Below are 18943 nucleotides of genomic sequence, written 5' to 3'. Positions count from 1 at the left end.
CTAGAGGAGCAATTCCTGTTTCGTGAGCACTCCTAATGCTCTGGCAGCCAAGGCTCTGCTCACAGTCGCCGCAGTATCTTCGATAATTGGACTGGCGATATCCAGAACCAGACGAGGATTAGAGTTGAAGAACGTCGCTGCTGCATCGGCTGAAACGAGAAATAAAAAGTAGTCGAAAGTGTTTTTAAAATTGTCGAGCTAGCCGTACAACGGAGACCTATTTACCTGCTACACTGTGCGAAGGAGGCGCCTTCAACCTGATGTTTCCGTCACCAACGCGGATCTTCGTCACGAGCTTGTCGACTTCGATCCTTTGAACGCCATTTCTATCGACGATTGACTTGCCTTGAGCGCTCACTTGCGCTTCTGTATTAGCTGCGCATTAAAAATGGGAATCGTTAGAGTCAGGGTGCACTACTTTGCTATAATTAAAGGAGATGGATCGCGATACTCACTGAAATTTCCTTTGAAACTGCCAGCGCCGTTCAACGGAAGCAGCAGCAGCCTTCCTTGCACATCGTAGTCGCCGTTTACGTGGATATGAGGTAGCTGAACTTTGATGACGACCGAGAGATCGTCAGGGTTCGCTTTGAGGTCGTCGACGAGGAAATTGGTCGCTCCGTAGACGCGTATTTTGCTCATATTCGCTTTGATTTTCAGAGCCTCCAGATTTCTGTCGACCGTCAGCGACGGCAGGAACAGCGGATCCAGCGCGGGTAGTTTCAAGGACGGTATACCTTTAGCTAGGTACGGAGTGATTACTTTTAGTTGCTGCAACACGCACTCGTTGTATTGCCCTAGATTGTTCGTTGGGGCACAGGGCTGCACTCCAGGTGCTGGAAACAAAAGTTGACGCGTGATTAGTATAGCTAGGGGCATGATTTCGTTGCAATTATCTGGAGTTTAATAGGTATGGTTAACGAGTATTACGAACGTAGAGTTTTCGCGAAACGTTGAATCGGTCGATGCTCGTTCCGGATTCTTCACCCATTCAGCAAAAGTCAACGCACTATGTCGAAACTGCAGGTGATTGAACGCGTCTACTTTAACGCTGACTAATAAGAAGTCACGGTGAGCGCGTTTCTGCACACGACGACACAGTCCGACGCGCAGCGCAGCCTTAAAATCGAAAGTGCGCGCGTAGAAAGTGAAATTATCGGGACGCTGCGGACCTTCTCGTTGACCGTAAAGGCGAATTCTCGCGGAGAACGCACGTGCTCGTCCAGCGAGAAAGGTTGTTCGGTCCACTGATCGATGGATCGCCGGTAGCTAGAAACCGCGCGGAGCACCGCGACCAATCGATCATTCCGTTTTGTCTCGCCGTTGTGAAAGGAGACCTTACGACTGCTGGATCTACTCGATTTTCTAAACGACTCAGAAAAGAAAAGCATCCTTTGATCGAAAACCTGACGGTGAAATTAGAAATCCCAAGACAACGAACGACGAAGGGAGAATTTCTTATCGATCCATCTATCTCAATATTCTACTTTTTTACATTGCTTGATATCGTCCCTGTAACATTTTACAGAATTATGCAACTTATTTTCCGCAACTGGTACATCGGATCTGCATGAATGCGCAGTTAACACGTTGACATTAAACTCCTCTGAAATGAAACGCATCTGTAGTTTTTCCCAAGCATGAATTAATTTTCATCTTTAACCATTGCTCGAACTAACCAGTACCTGCGTAACGTCGTTCTTAATTTGCGATACGATAAAGTAGCAAGAAAATGATGTAAACATCATGCAAATTCACACGGCTTGCTCGTGGCCATTTTATAAAGTATACGATTTTAAGTTGCAAAGTGCAATTGTAGATAGTAATGTGTAAACAGATATGTACTGGTTGGATATAGATCGCAGTCCATAAGTCACTGGACACTCGTTTACCACTTTAGGAATGTTGAGGCGTGCTTCTGGTTTGGTGGTAAACTATAATTAAATACGTATACTTACGATTAAACAAAATTAATTGTGGAGGACCACGAGTGGTAACCTCTTGAAAGGAACATTGCGAGATAATTCGTAGGCGAAAACAAAGGTGGGAATTCTTGTCAGCTATAGGACGCTTTTTCTGACCAGCCATGTAAACTTTCGAGCCATTTATTTCCGAAATTTGTTCGATATCAAGTTAAGATAAACCTCTCCGAAAAATGTGTCTTTCCCCCATCTCTGTTTACAGTTTTGAACGGCATCGGTAGTTGATTCACCCAACTAGCGCAAGGTGAGGCGTACTCACGTAGTTCAGCGATGACAGCCCCGATCCAGGTGGCAATCAGGAGTAGCCCGATCATCGTTGTCATCCTGTCGCTGTACTGCGGAGCCCCGTGGTATCACAATTAGCGGGAGCAATATCGAAAATGCGTACTATGGCCCTTGCGGCTGGGTATATATAAACTAAACAGCACTTTCTCCGCGCGTGTAAATCGCCCCACTCTGGGAGATGGTGAATTCATCACGGTAGAATGGCTCCTTTTAACTCAGTCAGGGCCGTAGCCAGCCAGCCGATGGCTAGATGTCGGCTACATGCACGAGGATTCGTCCCCAATTCCATCGGAACTAGCTGACCGTAGGTCAGGATTCTAATCGTTTCGCGGAGAGGATGTGACGTCGGAAGAGATACCGAAACGACGTCGACGCGACGAGATTAGTTCTTAATAACTCGAAAAGCAAACAGCCAAATAATCGAAAACCACCGTAGCTTCAAGTTCGATAAGCTTCGCAAATCTCCTTTATCGCGGCAATGCGCTGTTGCATTTTTAATTGGCTATTACATCAGAGGCGTTCCAAGGAAGTAAAAGTCCCAGCCTGAAATTTGGTTAGCGGAGAGAGCGAGCGCAAGTCCACGTTTGATCGGTTTTACGGTGTACTCGTTACGACAATTTTCTTTCGGTCATGTTCTCGTTCAAAGTAGTTGCCTTCTTTAATGGAGCACTTCTAATCCCGTGGCTCGTAAAAGCCTCTTTTCGTTAACCCAGATAACACCGAAGAATGTTTTCTAAATGCATTATTACGTTACGTGGGGATAAACTTAACACGAATAGAGCGTTCGCACCTGCCACGATCTTTTTAAGATAAAGTCATTAACAGGCAGTGTCTGCTGAAAGTGATCGTGTTGGGAATACTTGATAATACATATGCATGTATCGTTCGTCAAAAAAATTAATTTATGCGCTTGCGACACGTACAGGTACACCGAGTTTCGCTAATTTTCTTGTTGCTTTCGTGGATAGGGATAATATTTTTAGTTTCGTAATTATTCCATGGTCTAATGATAAAGTCCGTAATAATACCATACCAATTTCGGTTCCGTTTACATACTTTAACAGGTGTTTCAAGTACACTACATGAACAAATTATATCTCTCAAAGCAATTAATTCTACATATTGTGCACATTCCAATCGACTATAATAATGAAACGAACAGTAGATGATACCATTAAATCGTGACTTGAATAGAAAATAGAATACAAACGGTAATTGACTTTAAGCACTTGTAAATAATGTGTACGAGATTACCCGTACTCGTAATGGTAACAGGTTATGAAACGATAATTAATGTTCTTAGGTGGATGGCGATCCTCGGTTTCTAATTTGTTTTAGCTTCTGGCGATGATAATCTCAGCGTTGATTTGCTATTAATCTAATAGCCCTTGTGGCCTCGCCAATTCCGACTAGCGTTTCCTGTTGCAATTCGAGATTTCAAAAGACGATGGCGAAAAGTAATATTCATGTATGTGTATAACTCAATAACTTCTGGAAACATCTCTTCGATGCAGTCTCGTACTCGATCGAGTATTTTACAGAGAAAACTTTTGTCGTTAATCGTAAGTTGGATGATTTAGAAACTCTTTAGTTGTCATATGTAGGTCGTCGACGCTGTGACTCAGGCGTATTGTTCTGTACAAAGTTGGAGGTGTAAAACTGTTTACTTTCCCGTGTTCTCGCATGAGTTATTTTTTATGTCATTCATGTATTTCAATATTTGTTAGGTGGTACAAATATATTCCGAATACATGGAAATATATACTACTAACTAGATGATACAACAGAGTATTATTCGATAAAGTATGTTACGTTAGAATAAAATAAAAAATGCGATTAGAAGTATAAGCAGCTTAATCGTTAGGAATGATTTCGCTCTCCTAATCCCGTGAATTCGTTCGCATTTGATACTCATTGATTGACGGTTACTTTCCCTGTCGCCTAATAGCGATGTTTATGTTGCAACTCGTCGAATTTTCCAAATGCGATTATGTAAAATCTGACGAATCCTGACTGGTTCCGCTATACCGGCGCGCTTGGTGTAAAATAGACGTAACGATTGGAAACTTGTTTGTAAATCGAGCGAGTAAATACATGCCGTTCCTTTACAACCGGATCAATACATCTCATAACGACAAGATTTTACTCGAATAATAGCAGATGGATTATCGATCTTAATCTATCTTTCTACAATTGTTCAATTGTACAATTGTTCTTAATAATATACAAGATACCTATGATATACGCGTATGTAATATGCAACATGTGTGTCTATAATAAATGTTTAATACATCGAAATATGTATAAATAAAAATTAGGTCATAATTAAGATTACCTACATTGTATAACTTACACGTAATGTATACATGAAACATTAATAGCAATTTAATGGGTTAATGACTTTTCAACGCTGTAGTCTTTTTTTAACTGGTACCGTCAAGGTACAGATAATAAATAAATAAATAAGTAAATAAAAGCATGCAATTACTGGTTAATAAATTGACAGATGTACACCGATCAAAATAATTACCATCCTTGATAAGATATGTCCAGAGAATCCCTAATTATTTTGAGCAGTTTACGATAAACCGAAAGAGTGTCCGGTCCGTGTCACAGAAATCCAGTTTCATGGCCGTCCTTGGTTCCTGGCTAATTGACCGGAAGATTTTTGTACATTCTGTAGATCATCGCGTCGGCTGTTTTGTCGTTTAGAGCCTTGGTCGCCAAATCGTCCGCCAGCATAGCTGCGACAGCCTCTGCTGCCATCAAACCTGTGGACAAAAAACAATGGAAATATTTAAGCGACGAGGAATATTCGGTTACACCTATATTGCTTTAAGCATGTCTTCTAAAGTCTTTCGCTCGTGTACGTTCTCAGTTAGTCATGTAGCGGCTGTTAGTCTGCTATTAAGCGAATCAATATCTCGAACTCGTTCGTCGTGGGAGTGGATGAAAACGATGCAGAAAGTGGACACTTTTACTTAATTCGCAACCATCGATCGACGTCGATACACCCAGTGCACGGCTACTTTTACTTTCCTTCTTTGTTTCCTGATTGCACGGTGAATAATTGGATTGTAAATTGCACCTTGTAACGCATGAAACGGTAGCGTCTTCGAATCGAAACGAATGGTCTCATCGATAAAATTACGTTTGTGTCTCGAAACGAGTAACGAGTTTTCTTTAAAAATTTTAATGGAATAATTGTATAAAATGCTGACCAAGTCTTGTAAAAGTGGAACTTTGCTACTTGTAAATATACTTGTTTAAGTGCGAATATCAACAACAGATATTATCTGAGCTTTTTCGTCCAAAGCTGCGGCAAAAGTGGAGACTTGAACGCGTGGTGTATCGCGTGACGCAGCCCGGGTATGTAACGACAAAATCGGACTCGGATCGCCCACGGACGCCGAAAGAAAGTATTTTTCAATCCGTTAGGCTCTCTCGTGCTTTATGTAATTGCGTATACGCGACATTCCATCGTTGAAACATATGCGACGACCCAACGGACCGTCGGCATCGGTGCGATCGCCGACACGCATGCAGACGTAACTTTCGGATCGATTGACAACGCTTTCCTCGATCGGAATCCTCTTTTCCTCCTGTGTTTTTGCCATTGGCTAATTATGGAATACCGCGGCTATGACACCGGTTCTATGATGCAATAAAAACAGACGAAAGAGTTTTACATAATACCGTGGACTAAGCTTATTGTTGCCATACAAACTTGTATCGGTGACTCACGATCCTTTATACGGGCAACTGCCACGTCTATCGGTCGTCGAAGCTACGATGATATTTACCATGACTAAGAATCGATTTTACTGGTCCCTTTTCGTCCATTCCCTGAAGATCGACGTTCTGCTGCTTGGCTTTTAGCTTGCTCCTGGCTGCACGCACGATTAACGTATCCTCGCCGTTGTTTTTCTTTAATTCAACTGTGAAGTCGCCCACCAGTTCAGCTGGATACAATTAAAGGAACGTTAATAACATTGTCTACTAACATTTTTTTAGTCGATGCTTGATACTTACTGAAGGTGCCATTGAGTTTTCCAGTTCCTCTCACCAACTCCTTTCCAACTTTTCCCGTCAACTGGTAATCCGATTTTATACGAAGCAGAGGGACTCGTATTTTTATAATAACGTGCATCACATCGTCCTTAAGTAAACGTTAAAAAGTAATTAAAGATCGCGATGCTGTAATTGTACGTACATATCAAAAATAATACTTACGTCGGTGTGATTTTCTTGGTGCGCGCGTTTCCGTCTCGATCCTTGAGCATTTTTCGACTCCATTCCACCGTAATGGTACACCAGTTGCATTCCCTCCTCGAAATATCCTTCCTTTTCCTGGTACTCTTTCGCGTATCTACTCAAGCCTTTCAAGGTCTTCGCTTCTATGGCAGCTTTAACTGCGTCGTTTCTCTTCGTCAACGCCTCTCCTTCGGTACAGTTGTAACTAAGCATCCGTCTCTTGTCGAGGAAGTCCTATTTGCATAATTTCGTTATTAAAATGATCCTGTCGTACCGATACTAACAGCACGAGCGCTACGTAAATCCGACTAGCTATTCCAGTACGAATTATTAAGGAAGAATATAGCAACAGTACCTTCGGAACATCTTTGACCCCGTACACCTTAGCGTCTCCTCTCGACTCAATCTTCTCGTTCCCAAAGCGCTTGATGTTTCCATTGTCGTTTCCATCCGCGTAAACGATGTCTATGTAACCTGATTGCTTTTCCAATCTGCCTTGCTGCCCTCTAGCACCGTAACCAGGAATGATTCCTTGATCCTGGCCCTTCACGCTGCTCTCTACGTTCTCAGATGCTGCAGTTTCGACGTCTCCGTAACGCTCTTCGGCTCTCTGCCGACCAAAGTTTACTTTTCTTTGGTTACCGACGTTCTCTCTTTCGTTTTCATTCCTACTTCTTTCGTACTCTTTGAGAACAGCGTCTGTTCTGGCTCGATCGTAATCCTCCTGTTGATAATTTCTGGAACTCGATTCGGAATTCGAGTCGTAACGAGACTGATAGTTCCTCGAATTCGACTCGTAGTTCTTCTGCTGATTGCTCCTGGAATTTGATCCGGAATTCGAGTCGTAAGGAGGCTGATAGTTCCTCTGGTTCGACCTCGAACTGGACTCGTAATTTTCCCTTGATTGATAGTTTCTCGAGTTCGGTGACTCTTTTGTCCCGTAAACCGGCTGAACGTCCGAAGGATATCTGAAACAGAAGCGTATACAATTTCATTTCACCAATAGATAACAAAAATATCAACATACAGCGTTTTCCGAAATTACGGTTTTGTCTAAGTAAACGTTTCGTCTTTGGCTCACCTGGAGTTATCGCGAATTCGAGCCGTCTCTGGTCTGGAGACAACCCTGGCGCCCTCCATGCTGAAACCTCCGTAACTCGAGTCCTCGGACTTGTTCTGCTCGCTCCGAGACCCGTCGGTTCGATCTTTCATTTTCTCGGCTTGGATCTTCATCAGGAATGGATCGTATTGCCTCAGCCTCTCGAAACGGCTCTCCTGATCCGGAGAACTCGCTTGAAATTTGTTTTCTTGATTGGTGGCCGAGACTATGGCTTCGAAGCTTTCGTTCTGGCCTTTAGGTTCTTTGACCAGCATATGGAACCTGTACCTGATGGAGTCGAGGTCTCTGAGATCGCTGTAGCTCACGTAGCCAGCTTCCAGTTCGCTCAGATTCGACTTCAGTCTACCTTTGGCGATGTGAATACTCTCCACGGTGGAAGCGTTCAGTCCGCTGATCTCCACGTTCCTTAAAATTATTCTATAGCTGGTATCGTCTTCGGATTGGTCCACCTTGATGACTGGTACCTTCAGCGGGTCCAGTTTGCCCGTCTTTGAAAATCCACCCGTTAGAAGTTTCATCCAGAGTTGCTGAGACATCTCTAGCAGTGAACCCTGACCGTTGGCCAACGCAACCAGGCACAGAGCTGCGAATGCTGTACGGATAATCTTCGTCATTTTGATTCTGGATCTGTTAAGCTACTTTGTAATCAAACGATGTGGTTTACTCCACGGTATAGACCTCCCAGATGTAGATGGGTTTGAACAACAGCAGAAGCACAATGACAGTCACGATGATGATAAATAGAAAACAGAACAGAGCCGCGCACATTAACACGCGTGGTTGCAGACGAACAACTTGGTCCAGGACGTCGATCAGTCGATAGATTCAACGGGATCGACGAGGTCCTCGATGACCATTATGAGATCGTGTGGAACGATGCGGAGACACTCGTTGGAGAATTTCGTGGACGGTCGTGTACCGATGCAGCATCACCGATTGCAAGTGGGTGATGCGTTCGTCCGAGGTTTTTATACGAGATTGTGGAAGGGCATCTGATCTGGGCCATGGACCCAGTCATTCTTGACACGTGTTAACTAGGCGGCTATTTCTAGGTGGACGTCGTTTCTTTTTTTTCTAGATCGGCTCGTCGTTCCCTTAAGTTCTGTTCGCGTTGCGCGGCCAATAGGGGGCAAGGTCCTTCCCCGACCTTAAGTGGAAAATTGTCCAAAGCCGCAAATAGAGCGCCATCGGTGTCCGATGTTACGTAACAGCGTTCTCTTAAATGTACATATCGTCTAGAGTGTACTGCGATATCTTTGCGTCTAATCAAAGAGCCAGAAATTAAACATTCGATGTTTCAAAATTTAACGGACAACTTTTTCAAACTTCCTGCTAAATGTTTTATACGTGGCACTCACGGATCTCTGCGCGTAAAGTCGTTGATTAACATAGGAATTGGTAGTGGTATAAAATTGATGCGTAGCAAATATCGAAACCTTGAATTGCGTGATCCATAAATGGAAAAGAATGACACTAGAAACGACAGTGTCAGCGCATTGTCAATCGACGGCACGTCCGCGTATCTTCGACGGCGACCAACTCCGAAATTATTTCGTGATCGAACCTCGTCGCGGTAACAATGCTGCTCTACGGATCGTTGATAATATTTTTTGTGGCGAGCTGCTCGACCGTCGCTCTACCAGTTCCAGATATTCGTGAGTATCCTGCTCTCTTTAATAATTCGCTGACAACAGAATAATAGCGGGATCATTTTCGAGGACTATATTACAATTATTTTCGTAAAAAAAAAAATGTATTCAATCGCGCCGCTTCGTACCGTAGTTCTAGGGCACGTCCGACAATGTAGATGGCCGTTTCGAATCTGGAGCGCGTGCATTTGATTCACGATAAATCGATCGGAAAATCTAAAGTATTTAGGTTTGCTTACGGAGCCTGGCTAATTTGAATTATGAACAACATTTTACTACGTTTTCCAGCACCGTATCTAAAGATATGTCACCGGAGTGACCCGCATCTGAACGACTGTATAAAGGAGAGCATCAAAACGTTGAAACCGTACCTGGGAAATGGCATTCCGAGCCTTCGAATACCACCCTGTGAGCCACTTCATGTGGACGAAGTCGAGATCAATCAATTCTCCGGCCCGATTTATATCCATGCAAAGTACAGCAATATCTCCATCTACGGCGGAACGAACATTGTTCCAAAAACCATCAAGTAAGTCGAGTATTCTTATAATAATTACAGTAGATGTAAAAATGTTCCTAGAATAAATTCTATGCTAATGAATTCTTAATTCGGCAGGCTCGACTTGGACAAAGATCGCATGAGATTAAAATTCTTTATTCCTTGGCTGGAAATGATCGCGCATTACCATCTGAACGGCAGAATAATGATGCTACCGATGGTCGGAAGTGGTTTGGGACACGGGAATTTCACGGACATCGATGTCATCATCACTCTTCAGATGGAGCGTTACCAGAGCCAAAAAACGGGTCAGGTTCACCAGCGCGTAAGCGACATTTACGTTGATTTCGTGATAGGCCATGCTACGGTGAAACTGGACGATTTATTCGACGGCGACAGCACGCTCTCCGCGGCCATGAATCTTTTTCTAAACGATAACTGGAGGTCCATAGTCGCGGAGATAAAGCCAAAACTCGAGGAGACTATCGGCGATCTTATTAAAGACTTCACGGACAAGATTTTCTCCGAGTTTCCGGAAGATGTGTTGCTGCCACCTTGAAATTGTATCATTTTTTAAGCTTTCGCTTAGATGTAACATAGAGTTTTTAAGTACAATTTGTAAATTTACAAATCTATATATAAGCTGGTACTAAGATATTCTTTTATAATTTCGTAACATACCTATAATCCTGGTAGTAGGCAACCACATGGTAAACGCGTAAGCTGGACAAACATTCCGCAGGCGCGGTTTCAAATTTAAAATGATCAGTTTCGATTACCACGATAATGAGGAAGCAATAAACTCGTTCTCCATGTCTTCTGCCAATTAATTAATTAGCAATGTAATAAAAACTAATGTAAGTGTATTCAGACTTTCCAATAAACAGTTCCATCTATAAGATTTTGTTAGTTTAAAGAAATTTACAAATAAATCTTACACCACTGCAGATATTTTCTAAATTGAAATCCCGTTGAAACTCGTTGCTCAAACGACTATTTCTCCGCACGAGAGGATCGAATTATAAATTACAGCCTGAAACGGATTAATCATTTCTCTATCATTTGTTGAGATGAACACGCGTAATCCCGTGTAATCTTTGGCGTTCGACTGCTTCCTAGGATAATGATGCTCTTGCGAAAAAGACTCGACGAAGAAATTGAAAGGATTCTTGCGGCATCTCCAACATCACGTGAAGTGGTAAACAAGTGTATAGATCGGAATTTGCAAGTGCGAGACACCTTTTAAAGGCTTGTAGACAGTGACGTTAAATATCAGTAGTGCTATCGATTCTGGTATTTAATTTTTACATGTTTCATTCTATTCACGTAACATTATTTTCCGGGACTAAGCATTCGCCTTACAGTATGCAATCCGTACTCGCATTCGTGTAATGTCTATCTTCGCCAGGCGTACGAGTCGATTCTGTTGCGTCAATCAATACGGTCGACTAATTGACGACAGAGGATATTCATTTGACTATATTGTATTTCCTTGAAAATATTTTCAGCCTCTTTCGTTGATTTTTTCCGAACTGTAATTTATGAATGAAGTCAATCATACGGAGTGGAGAATTTCAGAAAGGTTATCTGCATAACTGGTTTATTTTTAAAAATAGAAAAAAATGTTTGAGACAGGAGATATGTGCTACGGTAGACGAAAATAAAAGACACAACGTTAATATTCATTTCGAAAATCTAAATTGCAACTTGGAATGTACTTGAAATATTTGCTGTTGAGATGTTACTTGAAGGAACTTCGCATCACTCTGTGACACAATGTTTGTACTGAATTCTTGCTACGCTACTTTTTCTCGGTTTCCTAGGTAAAACAGTGCGCGTGTTTAGAAAGCTATACAATTTGAAGGGACTGAATGTACGCGTGTCAAAGAGTTCTCGATGTCGACAGAACAAATTGGGCAAGAGAACGGTGCGGTCTTCCAGAATTTCTACAAACGGTGTAAAACGCTCAAAAATTTCAAGGTGTTCAAATAAGAGGCGTGGTTGAGAGCTAAAAGATCGCTACGCGAAAAGTTTGCTCAGGAACAACCTACGTTTCTTCCATCAACGAAACGTACCACGAACATGATACACTAAAATTAAAAAGAAGAATAACGATAACGTATCATCGATAAAAACGTTCCAGTGTTTATCATTGAAAATTTTCGCAAATTAACGTGTTTGTCGAACTCAAACAAGTCTTGCAAAATGCACCTTTCTTCACTATTCATTTCCGAGTAATTTATCAGGTATTCCACGCACGCCTTCTGTCAAGGACCAACTTGAAAAGACAATGACACATTATACATTCATGGCCAGCTAAGCCACAAACAGAAAATCGTGACCAACTATTATCGTATATTAATATCATCTATCGTTAAAAATAAACTATTAATGTTTATACGTCACAGCGTCATTTCATGTAAATGTTACAATACCTTCCATGTTGTAGATATAATTAGATCGGTGTATCGCGAAGAATAATCAAAAGTAAAATGATGATTGCACAAGACAATCTCCATATTAATCTCGTGTAAAATTAATACCATTAAAATAATTTTGATGAACTGTTTAGATGATGTAGCGCTCGCGCAATGATCTAGTAGGGCATTACGCAAAATTCACTGTTCGTTTCGTAGTGTACGTGCACACATTTTCTAGCCTCGATATTATCTTTCATCATGTTTTCTAAGGCGCAATTGACCAACTCTAGTCTAATTTCAATGTACCTTAATAAATTTCATTGCAAGATTGAATCGCGATGAATCATTTTAAATTGGTACGTACTTTACCGTCGACAGTTTGATTTTTCTTTTTAATATGTTTTGTAAAACAATCAATTTTGTAATCAATAGAACAAAAAAAAATACATTTTAAATCAGCGGAGCATTATAAGCTTATTCAAGCAAATGGGAATTCGGGAATTTGGGAATTTGGGAATCCCGGAGATTAAACAAGATGTCTACAGTAATTTTTCAAGAACCCTTTTTTATAAGAAGCGAATCGTGAAACAGTGGTGTCCGAATGTCCAAAGTGCGAGCTTCGGTGGCAGGAATAGAAAGAGGCAAACTCCTGTCTGCGTTTAAAGCCGAGCAGAAGTCCCCAGAGTAGGGGAACCCTCGCATATAAGACAGAATATGAAGGGGGCCCGTGTTTAGTTTACGACAACCAATCCACCTAGCCGTCACCTTTATCCCTCGTCAAGATCAACTACCTCCATCCTTCGTGCTTCGGATGACCTATTAATCGTCTACTGACCATGTAACAAAAACTTCTTGAACCAAAACAACTAAAATAAAAATTGGTGAATTTACAAAAAAGAAAAGAAAAATTTGCAACGGTGACTTTTAGACAAAAACCAGAAGAACGAGTGTTCACACCCATTATCTCCAAGGACGGAGGATATCAGACGTCTAAGACCGGATTTTACAGGACTCAGGCCTGTGGAAGGAATCGTTCCAAGATTCTCGGATTCGAAGGATCAGTTTTGGACAGACCGGCAAACCCTCGGGGATGAAGTCTTCCAGGATGCTCGGTGGACGAAGACTAGCTCGCTCGCTGTTGACACTGTTGTTCGTTCAGCTGGTGTCCTGTGAGACGGAGGATACCAATACTGGACTGAACGAGCCAGACTTCGAGACTCGTAAGCTTCCACCGCGTCATTTCTTTTGATCTATCTCTAGTGAGTGGCGCGTGGTTTCGAGTGAACGCTGTCAAGGATCTTTTGATGTCTTCGCCATTGAAGGTTGTACTGAAAATTGAACGATATAGTGACGTTTAGAATTTGGACGAGTCTTTCTATGCTATCCCAGGTTAACTAAACGTTGTTGGGTCATTGGCTGTCAATGACAGGAGCAGGATTTCCAGGTGCTTCGATCGCTAGAAGTTGTTGTTCGAAAAGTGAAATTGTTCGAGGTCTGGAAATTGGGTGGTAATGACGTTTGGAGCTCCTACACTGGCGAGGTTGTGCAACCACTCTCCATTCGTAAGAGGGAAACACGAAGTCGGCTTTTCGTCAGGCTGGATCGCGGGATCCAGTGGCTGGATTTCCTCGATCCGTTCACGGTAAACGGACGCGTGTCTGTTCGATGTTTTTCACTTGGAATACGTTTCGTTAAATACTTTGCGGTCGTGCAACCTGCGACTGCTTCTTTTATTCAATATAAAGTTCGATTTAATTTATTAATAAAATACAAAGTTTGACTCGATTGGTAATTTATAGAATGCTTTTTAATAGTAATTTCTGAATGACAAGATGTACTGTCAAATGGCATGTGTCGCCGGTGGCTAGTTGTCACAAGTGACCTATTACCGACAAACAGCGTGACGACACAGTGCCTGCTGAACGCAGAGTGTTATCGTTACGGGGGCTACGTAAGAGGTGCACAATGAAGGTGTTACCGGCGAGTAATTATTTCTCGTATTTTCCTTGCACGATCATTGAGCGTATCTGCCTTTCTCTTTCCGCGCGGGGGGTAATTGCGATGAACGATTATGCCGCGGAAGCGTATTGTGTTAACCAGGTTTTCCTTCTATCGTCGTTTAAGTTCGTTCGACGAACACGCGACGTTTCCCGCCTCGAACGATTTTCGACGAAAGGTGATAATGTTTTCTTTCTCATATCCACGTGAATCTGTTTTGAGAAATTCAATATATTTTTCTAACGTGCATTCTTGACGGAGTAAAGTCACCGATTGGTGCGCTCGAACGCGAAACACTACGTGGAATGACAGATCAGTATCGAAGGAATTTTCCAAGAAATAAGTTTCATTTTTAATCTCTATGAATTTTTAGCACTATGTAACATTCAGCTGAAGTGGTAAGAGCTACCACTGAAAAGGTCATAAGACGAAAAAGGTATCAACGAAATGTTGCTTCTGCAGTGACCCAATTCCCAGTCCATGGAGCGAGCATATCAAAAACAGGGTCTCATGTAATCGCCGGCAAACAACGCCTGCTACTCTTGCGGCGTAACGTAACAACGGCGTAACGTTTCGACAAAAGCGAGCAGTTCGAATTCCTAGTTCGTACGTACAATAGCCATTCGGGTTAGGTAGCTTAAACACCGGGCCAGACGCGAACTATTATGCGAGGCTGCGCTGGTCACCGTTCAAACATAATGGTACCGGGCATGGCGTAACGGCTCTCGATGGCGTGGCGAAGGTTATGTCAGAGATTGCATAACAGCCGAGGATCGGCGGCAATCGGTCGGAGAAAGTACCGGGCTCGAGCCGGTCTTGCGACGGTGTATCTTCGTCGTACAAACGTCGCTCGTCTTCGTCTGATCGAATCCCGAACGTTTCGAGTGAAAGCGCCTACGCAATTCTCGGTGCATCAGCCGGTCCAGATTCCTAGAAGCTGTTACATCGTGGAAACAACGTCCACGCTTATCGATCACGAACAGCTGCCTCCAGAGATGGGCCTAATTTTTATCTGGCATTTCGATAGTGCCAAGATGTAACTTGGTAACGCGACATAATGTGCACATCGCGCTACACGCATCGAAGTCACTCGCAAATGTTCCTGTACGCCGCGAATTCGACAAACCAGACGATACCTTGTTTTCGATCAACTTGTTTGCTTCGTCTTTGGAACGATATAAAGAGCAATGTTAAGATTAAAAGCTGAGATAAAATTACAGAATACCAGTTCTAGTATCGGGATATTAAGCTGACAGGGTATCATTGAACATTACGAAGTCCGATTTCGTAATGGTCGCCGTGCAATGACGTGAAAAGTAGAACAGGCAACGATTGAATGGGGAAAGTATGCATGTAGAGCGCGTCATGCAATTGGGACGGGTCGGACCTTCTGATTCGATAAACATAAACTAGCGGATAAAAAATATTGAAAATCGATAGTTTCCGAACATAAATTCTACTATAAATGTGAAAACCATACAATTTCCATGTCTTAGTAGAGCACGGGAAAGGAGGTAGCACTAACTACGTCTCATAAATTGATGACTTGACTGATGCAACGACGGTATAAACATGGTTCTCTATACAAGATTTAAGGAATTCGTCGAGAGAAACGCAGTTTCTAGTTAAAGGAAATAAACCATGTTGAATTTGCTGCAACTATATTGGAACTTTATTGGAGAGAAAGTCGTTTCTGTTCGAAATTTATTATTTCGAAGTACCAATGACGTTATAACGCACGTGGTTTCAGCAACACTGTTACAAGCGCAAGCTATTTACATATTTACATCGTAGGTTTTTAGTGTTCCAGGTATGGAGATTAGACCTGTGGCAAGTTGTACTAAAATTTAGACCAAACTCTATTCCTAAAGTAATATTATAAATATCCACTTTCGTAAACCACATCGAAACATGTGCTCGATATGGCGAGAACTTTGGTGTCCAGAGAAATTGTATGTCAAGATCAGTCAATTGTAAGTCAACCAGTGTTTTGCATTTTTATTGCAGAGGGAAGCTCGAAACGTCCTTGCTGGTAGCGTGAATGCTAAAATGTGCCAAAGTTTCATGAATTGTAAACTCAGAATAATTACAACAATACCATAAAAAATTGATCGCATTTGTAAAAGTTACTACTATAGTTTAGATAATAAAATGATCGTAACGAGCTTCGAAATGAAACCGAGTACATCGAGAAACATTAGCGAATGCTACGTAACAGGGAAATTTTCTGTAATTATTGAATGCGTAACTAATGCCGAAGGATGATACGGAAAGGTAAGACTCTCGGAAAATGAAATTAATTTTTCAAAGACATCGGAAGTGAGAGTGGTTGCATAAAGCTACTGGATGTAGGAAGACATCGTAATTCGTTGGGAAACAAAGTCACGACTGCGTGACTTTACGTGAAGTTAAAATTTCACGGATCCGTTGACCGCGTAACGTTAAACGCGATAAGAGTTTACTACAAATCAATCTTCTTTTAAAACATTCTATTTTTCACAGCCGAGTACATATTACCCTGCAGCAGGTCGGATCCTAAGGTGGAGGCATGCTTCCAAAATACGTTGAACCATCTTCAACCCTATTTATTGAAAGGTAAATATATTTATTTTAAGACAAAGTTTACGTTAAAGTTTTCAAACGAAGATAGCGTTCAGAAAACTGTGCTCTAATTCAAACTATTACCTGAACTGCTAGCTTTCTCGCATCTACAATTAAGTAAGTATGTAATATTATTAGTAAATAACGAAATGATTAATCACTAAAAGCAAAACAAGTTTAACACTTTTTATTTCATATTGCAATACTTGTTCAGGTATCCCCGATTTGGATCTACCTCCAATCGAGCCACTCATCATCCCGGAACTTGGAATGGAGAATGGACAAGGAGCAGTGCGCATCAGAGCTCTGTTCTCCAATATCACCGTCATAGGAGCGGGAAACTATTCGATTAGCAAGACTCGCCTCGATATAGCCTCGTACAGGCTCGATCTCCACCTGGGTTTCCCCAAGATCGAACTTCAAGGTCGCTACGAGGTAGCAGGGAACGTGCTTCTTTTCCCAATTCAGAGCCACGGCGATTTTTGGGCACTTTTCGGTAAATCATCAAGTTATGCCAAAGAGAGTCGTCGCGTCGGACGAATAAATATATAATAAAATAAAAATGTTTGAGTGCAGGTGACGTGCAGGCCATCGCACGTGTGCAGGGCGAGGAGGAGGTCAGGGAAGGGATTCGTTATCTAAAAGTGGCGCGAATGCTGGTGGATTTCAGCTTGGGTCGTGCTCGATTTCGCGTGATCGATCAGCTGAACGGCAACAACGTGATCGGTCAGGCCATGAATCAGTTTCTCAACCAGAACGCGAAAGAGATCATCGAAGAGATGCGACCAGCTGCCAGCGCCAGCATCGCTAAACATTTCAAGGACTTTCTTGGCAAGGCCTTGAACAAGGTACCGCTGAAAGTATGGCTCCACGACACGTAGCTTCCCGGATCGTCTCTCCCGAAGACGAGAAACTCGCTACTACTCTCGAAACATCGTGCTCGAATTCCAGATTGACCACGAGTTTGCGCATAGTCGAAGGACGATCGCAAATCGATCGAGTATTTTGACGGACTAAGACTAAATTTGCAAACATGTACGTGCTTTTTTCTTAGAAAAGTTAGGATACTTGTGTGCGCTTTAGCCAAGAATTATCTAATATTATTATAGAAATCACAAGTACCGTTATATTATTATTACTGTGGTAGAACCTCGGTTATGCGAACCGAACAAAATTCCAACACTGTCTTCGAAACAAGCTAGAGCTTAAGCTCAAGTACAGCGTAGTATATTTATCGTTAATTTTAATAAGCAGTGATCTCTCATTTATTTTTGCATTTTGAATGTAACAAAAATAATTGTATCACACCTACGATTTATTACTGTTAAGGCAACGTTTATTTCATTTGGGCCGAAGAGAAAAACATATTTTATTTTAGGAATCTTCGCTGAAAAATTGTTTATAACCAAAAGATTGAGAGCCACTGTTTGGCGTATATACCATTCGACATTTTGTAAATATCGTCTGTATTTGCTCCCTTAAAATGTATATCACGTCATTGTAAATATCAAGGGAAAAACAATAAAGCAGTAAATCTATCAGTGTCACGGGTATATGATTGGTCATGCGAGCCCAAGCAGTTTCTAGAATCCAGATTATGCCCGAGAAACGTGCTGTTTACAGATAAGTTTACAGATATTCTAACTATAGAATTCTAGGTCTTGTTTACCAAGGTACATTCAAACGGTCTGGCAGTGATACGTCACCGTCAATGTATCTAAAACTCATTGAATTTATGTTGCGTCAGACGATTTCAATTAGACATCGAATACGTGAACAATTCTGTATCGAAAGACACGATAGGTGTCCGAAGAAAAACTAAACTGACGATAAAGATAAGAGGTGTACTTTCATCGGCACGATTAGAGGGTTGATGCAATAACGTCTGTCTGGCAACCCTTAACGATACTCCCTCGAAAATACTTTCACCCACCTTTCGACATTATTTATCTGCGTCAGAGCGAACGCAGAGGGCGTTTATCTCGGAAGGAACGCGTCGATGAAAATTCGTCGAGCAACGTACCCCAATCTGGTGAAACGAGAGACGAAACGTCCAAGTTGGTCGAAGTCGAGCAACGTTGCCAGATAATGAATTAGAACCATGGTAGGACGTATCGTTCGACCCTCGACCCCTG

At 42.0% G+C, this 18943-nt stretch overlaps 4 protein-coding genes across 4 annotated transcripts; 2 read left to right on the top strand and 2 right to left on the bottom strand.

The window, feature by feature from the left end:
- On the bottom strand, positions 1-2305 carry LOC128873471 (circadian clock-controlled protein daywake-like). Its single transcript, XM_054117077.1, has 4 exons — positions 2242-2305; positions 456-836; positions 226-375; positions 1-149 (listed from the first exon to the last, which is right to left on the bottom strand). The coding sequence occupies exons 1-4, from the start codon at positions 2303-2305 to the stop codon at positions 1-3; spliced, it is 744 nt and encodes a 247-aa protein (XP_053973052.1).
- Positions 701-9017, bottom strand: LOC128873176 (uncharacterized). Its single transcript, XM_054116543.1, has 7 exons — positions 7603-9017; positions 6877-7489; positions 6501-6755; positions 6300-6426; positions 6071-6229; positions 4798-5038; positions 701-836 (listed from the first exon to the last, which is right to left on the bottom strand). The coding sequence occupies exons 1-6, from the start codon at positions 8253-8255 to the stop codon at positions 4917-4919; spliced, it is 1929 nt and encodes a 642-aa protein (XP_053972518.1). The 5' UTR covers positions 8256-9017; the 3' UTR covers positions 701-836; positions 4798-4916.
- A 117-nt stretch (positions 9018-9134) lies between these two features.
- LOC128873181 (protein takeout-like) lies at positions 9135-10717 on the top strand. Its single transcript, XM_054116551.1, has 3 exons — positions 9135-9296; positions 9579-9819; positions 9907-10717. The coding sequence occupies exons 1-3, from the start codon at positions 9221-9223 to the stop codon at positions 10346-10348; spliced, it is 759 nt and encodes a 252-aa protein (XP_053972526.1). The 5' UTR covers positions 9135-9220; the 3' UTR covers positions 10349-10717.
- Positions 10718-12692: 1975 nt separating this feature from the next.
- LOC128873180 (uncharacterized) lies at positions 12693-18351 on the top strand. The gene is made up of 5 exons (XM_054116550.1): positions 12693-13047; positions 13138-13429; positions 16710-16802; positions 17023-17304; positions 17385-18351. Exons 2-5 carry the CDS (start codon positions 13300-13302, stop codon positions 17687-17689), a joined length of 810 nt encoding a protein of 269 aa, XP_053972525.1. The 5' UTR covers positions 12693-13047; positions 13138-13299; the 3' UTR covers positions 17690-18351.
- The last annotated feature ends 592 nt before the right edge of the window (positions 18352-18943 follow it).

This window comes from Hylaeus volcanicus, chromosome 3 (assembly GCF_026283585.1).
Source record: "Hylaeus volcanicus isolate JK05 chromosome 3, UHH_iyHylVolc1.0_haploid, whole genome shotgun sequence".
Lineage (NCBI taxonomy): Eukaryota > Metazoa > Arthropoda > Insecta > Hymenoptera > Colletidae > Hylaeus > Hylaeus volcanicus.
The sequence above is the reverse complement of the archived record's forward strand: the minus strand, read 5'-3'. Positions and strand labels throughout refer to the sequence as shown.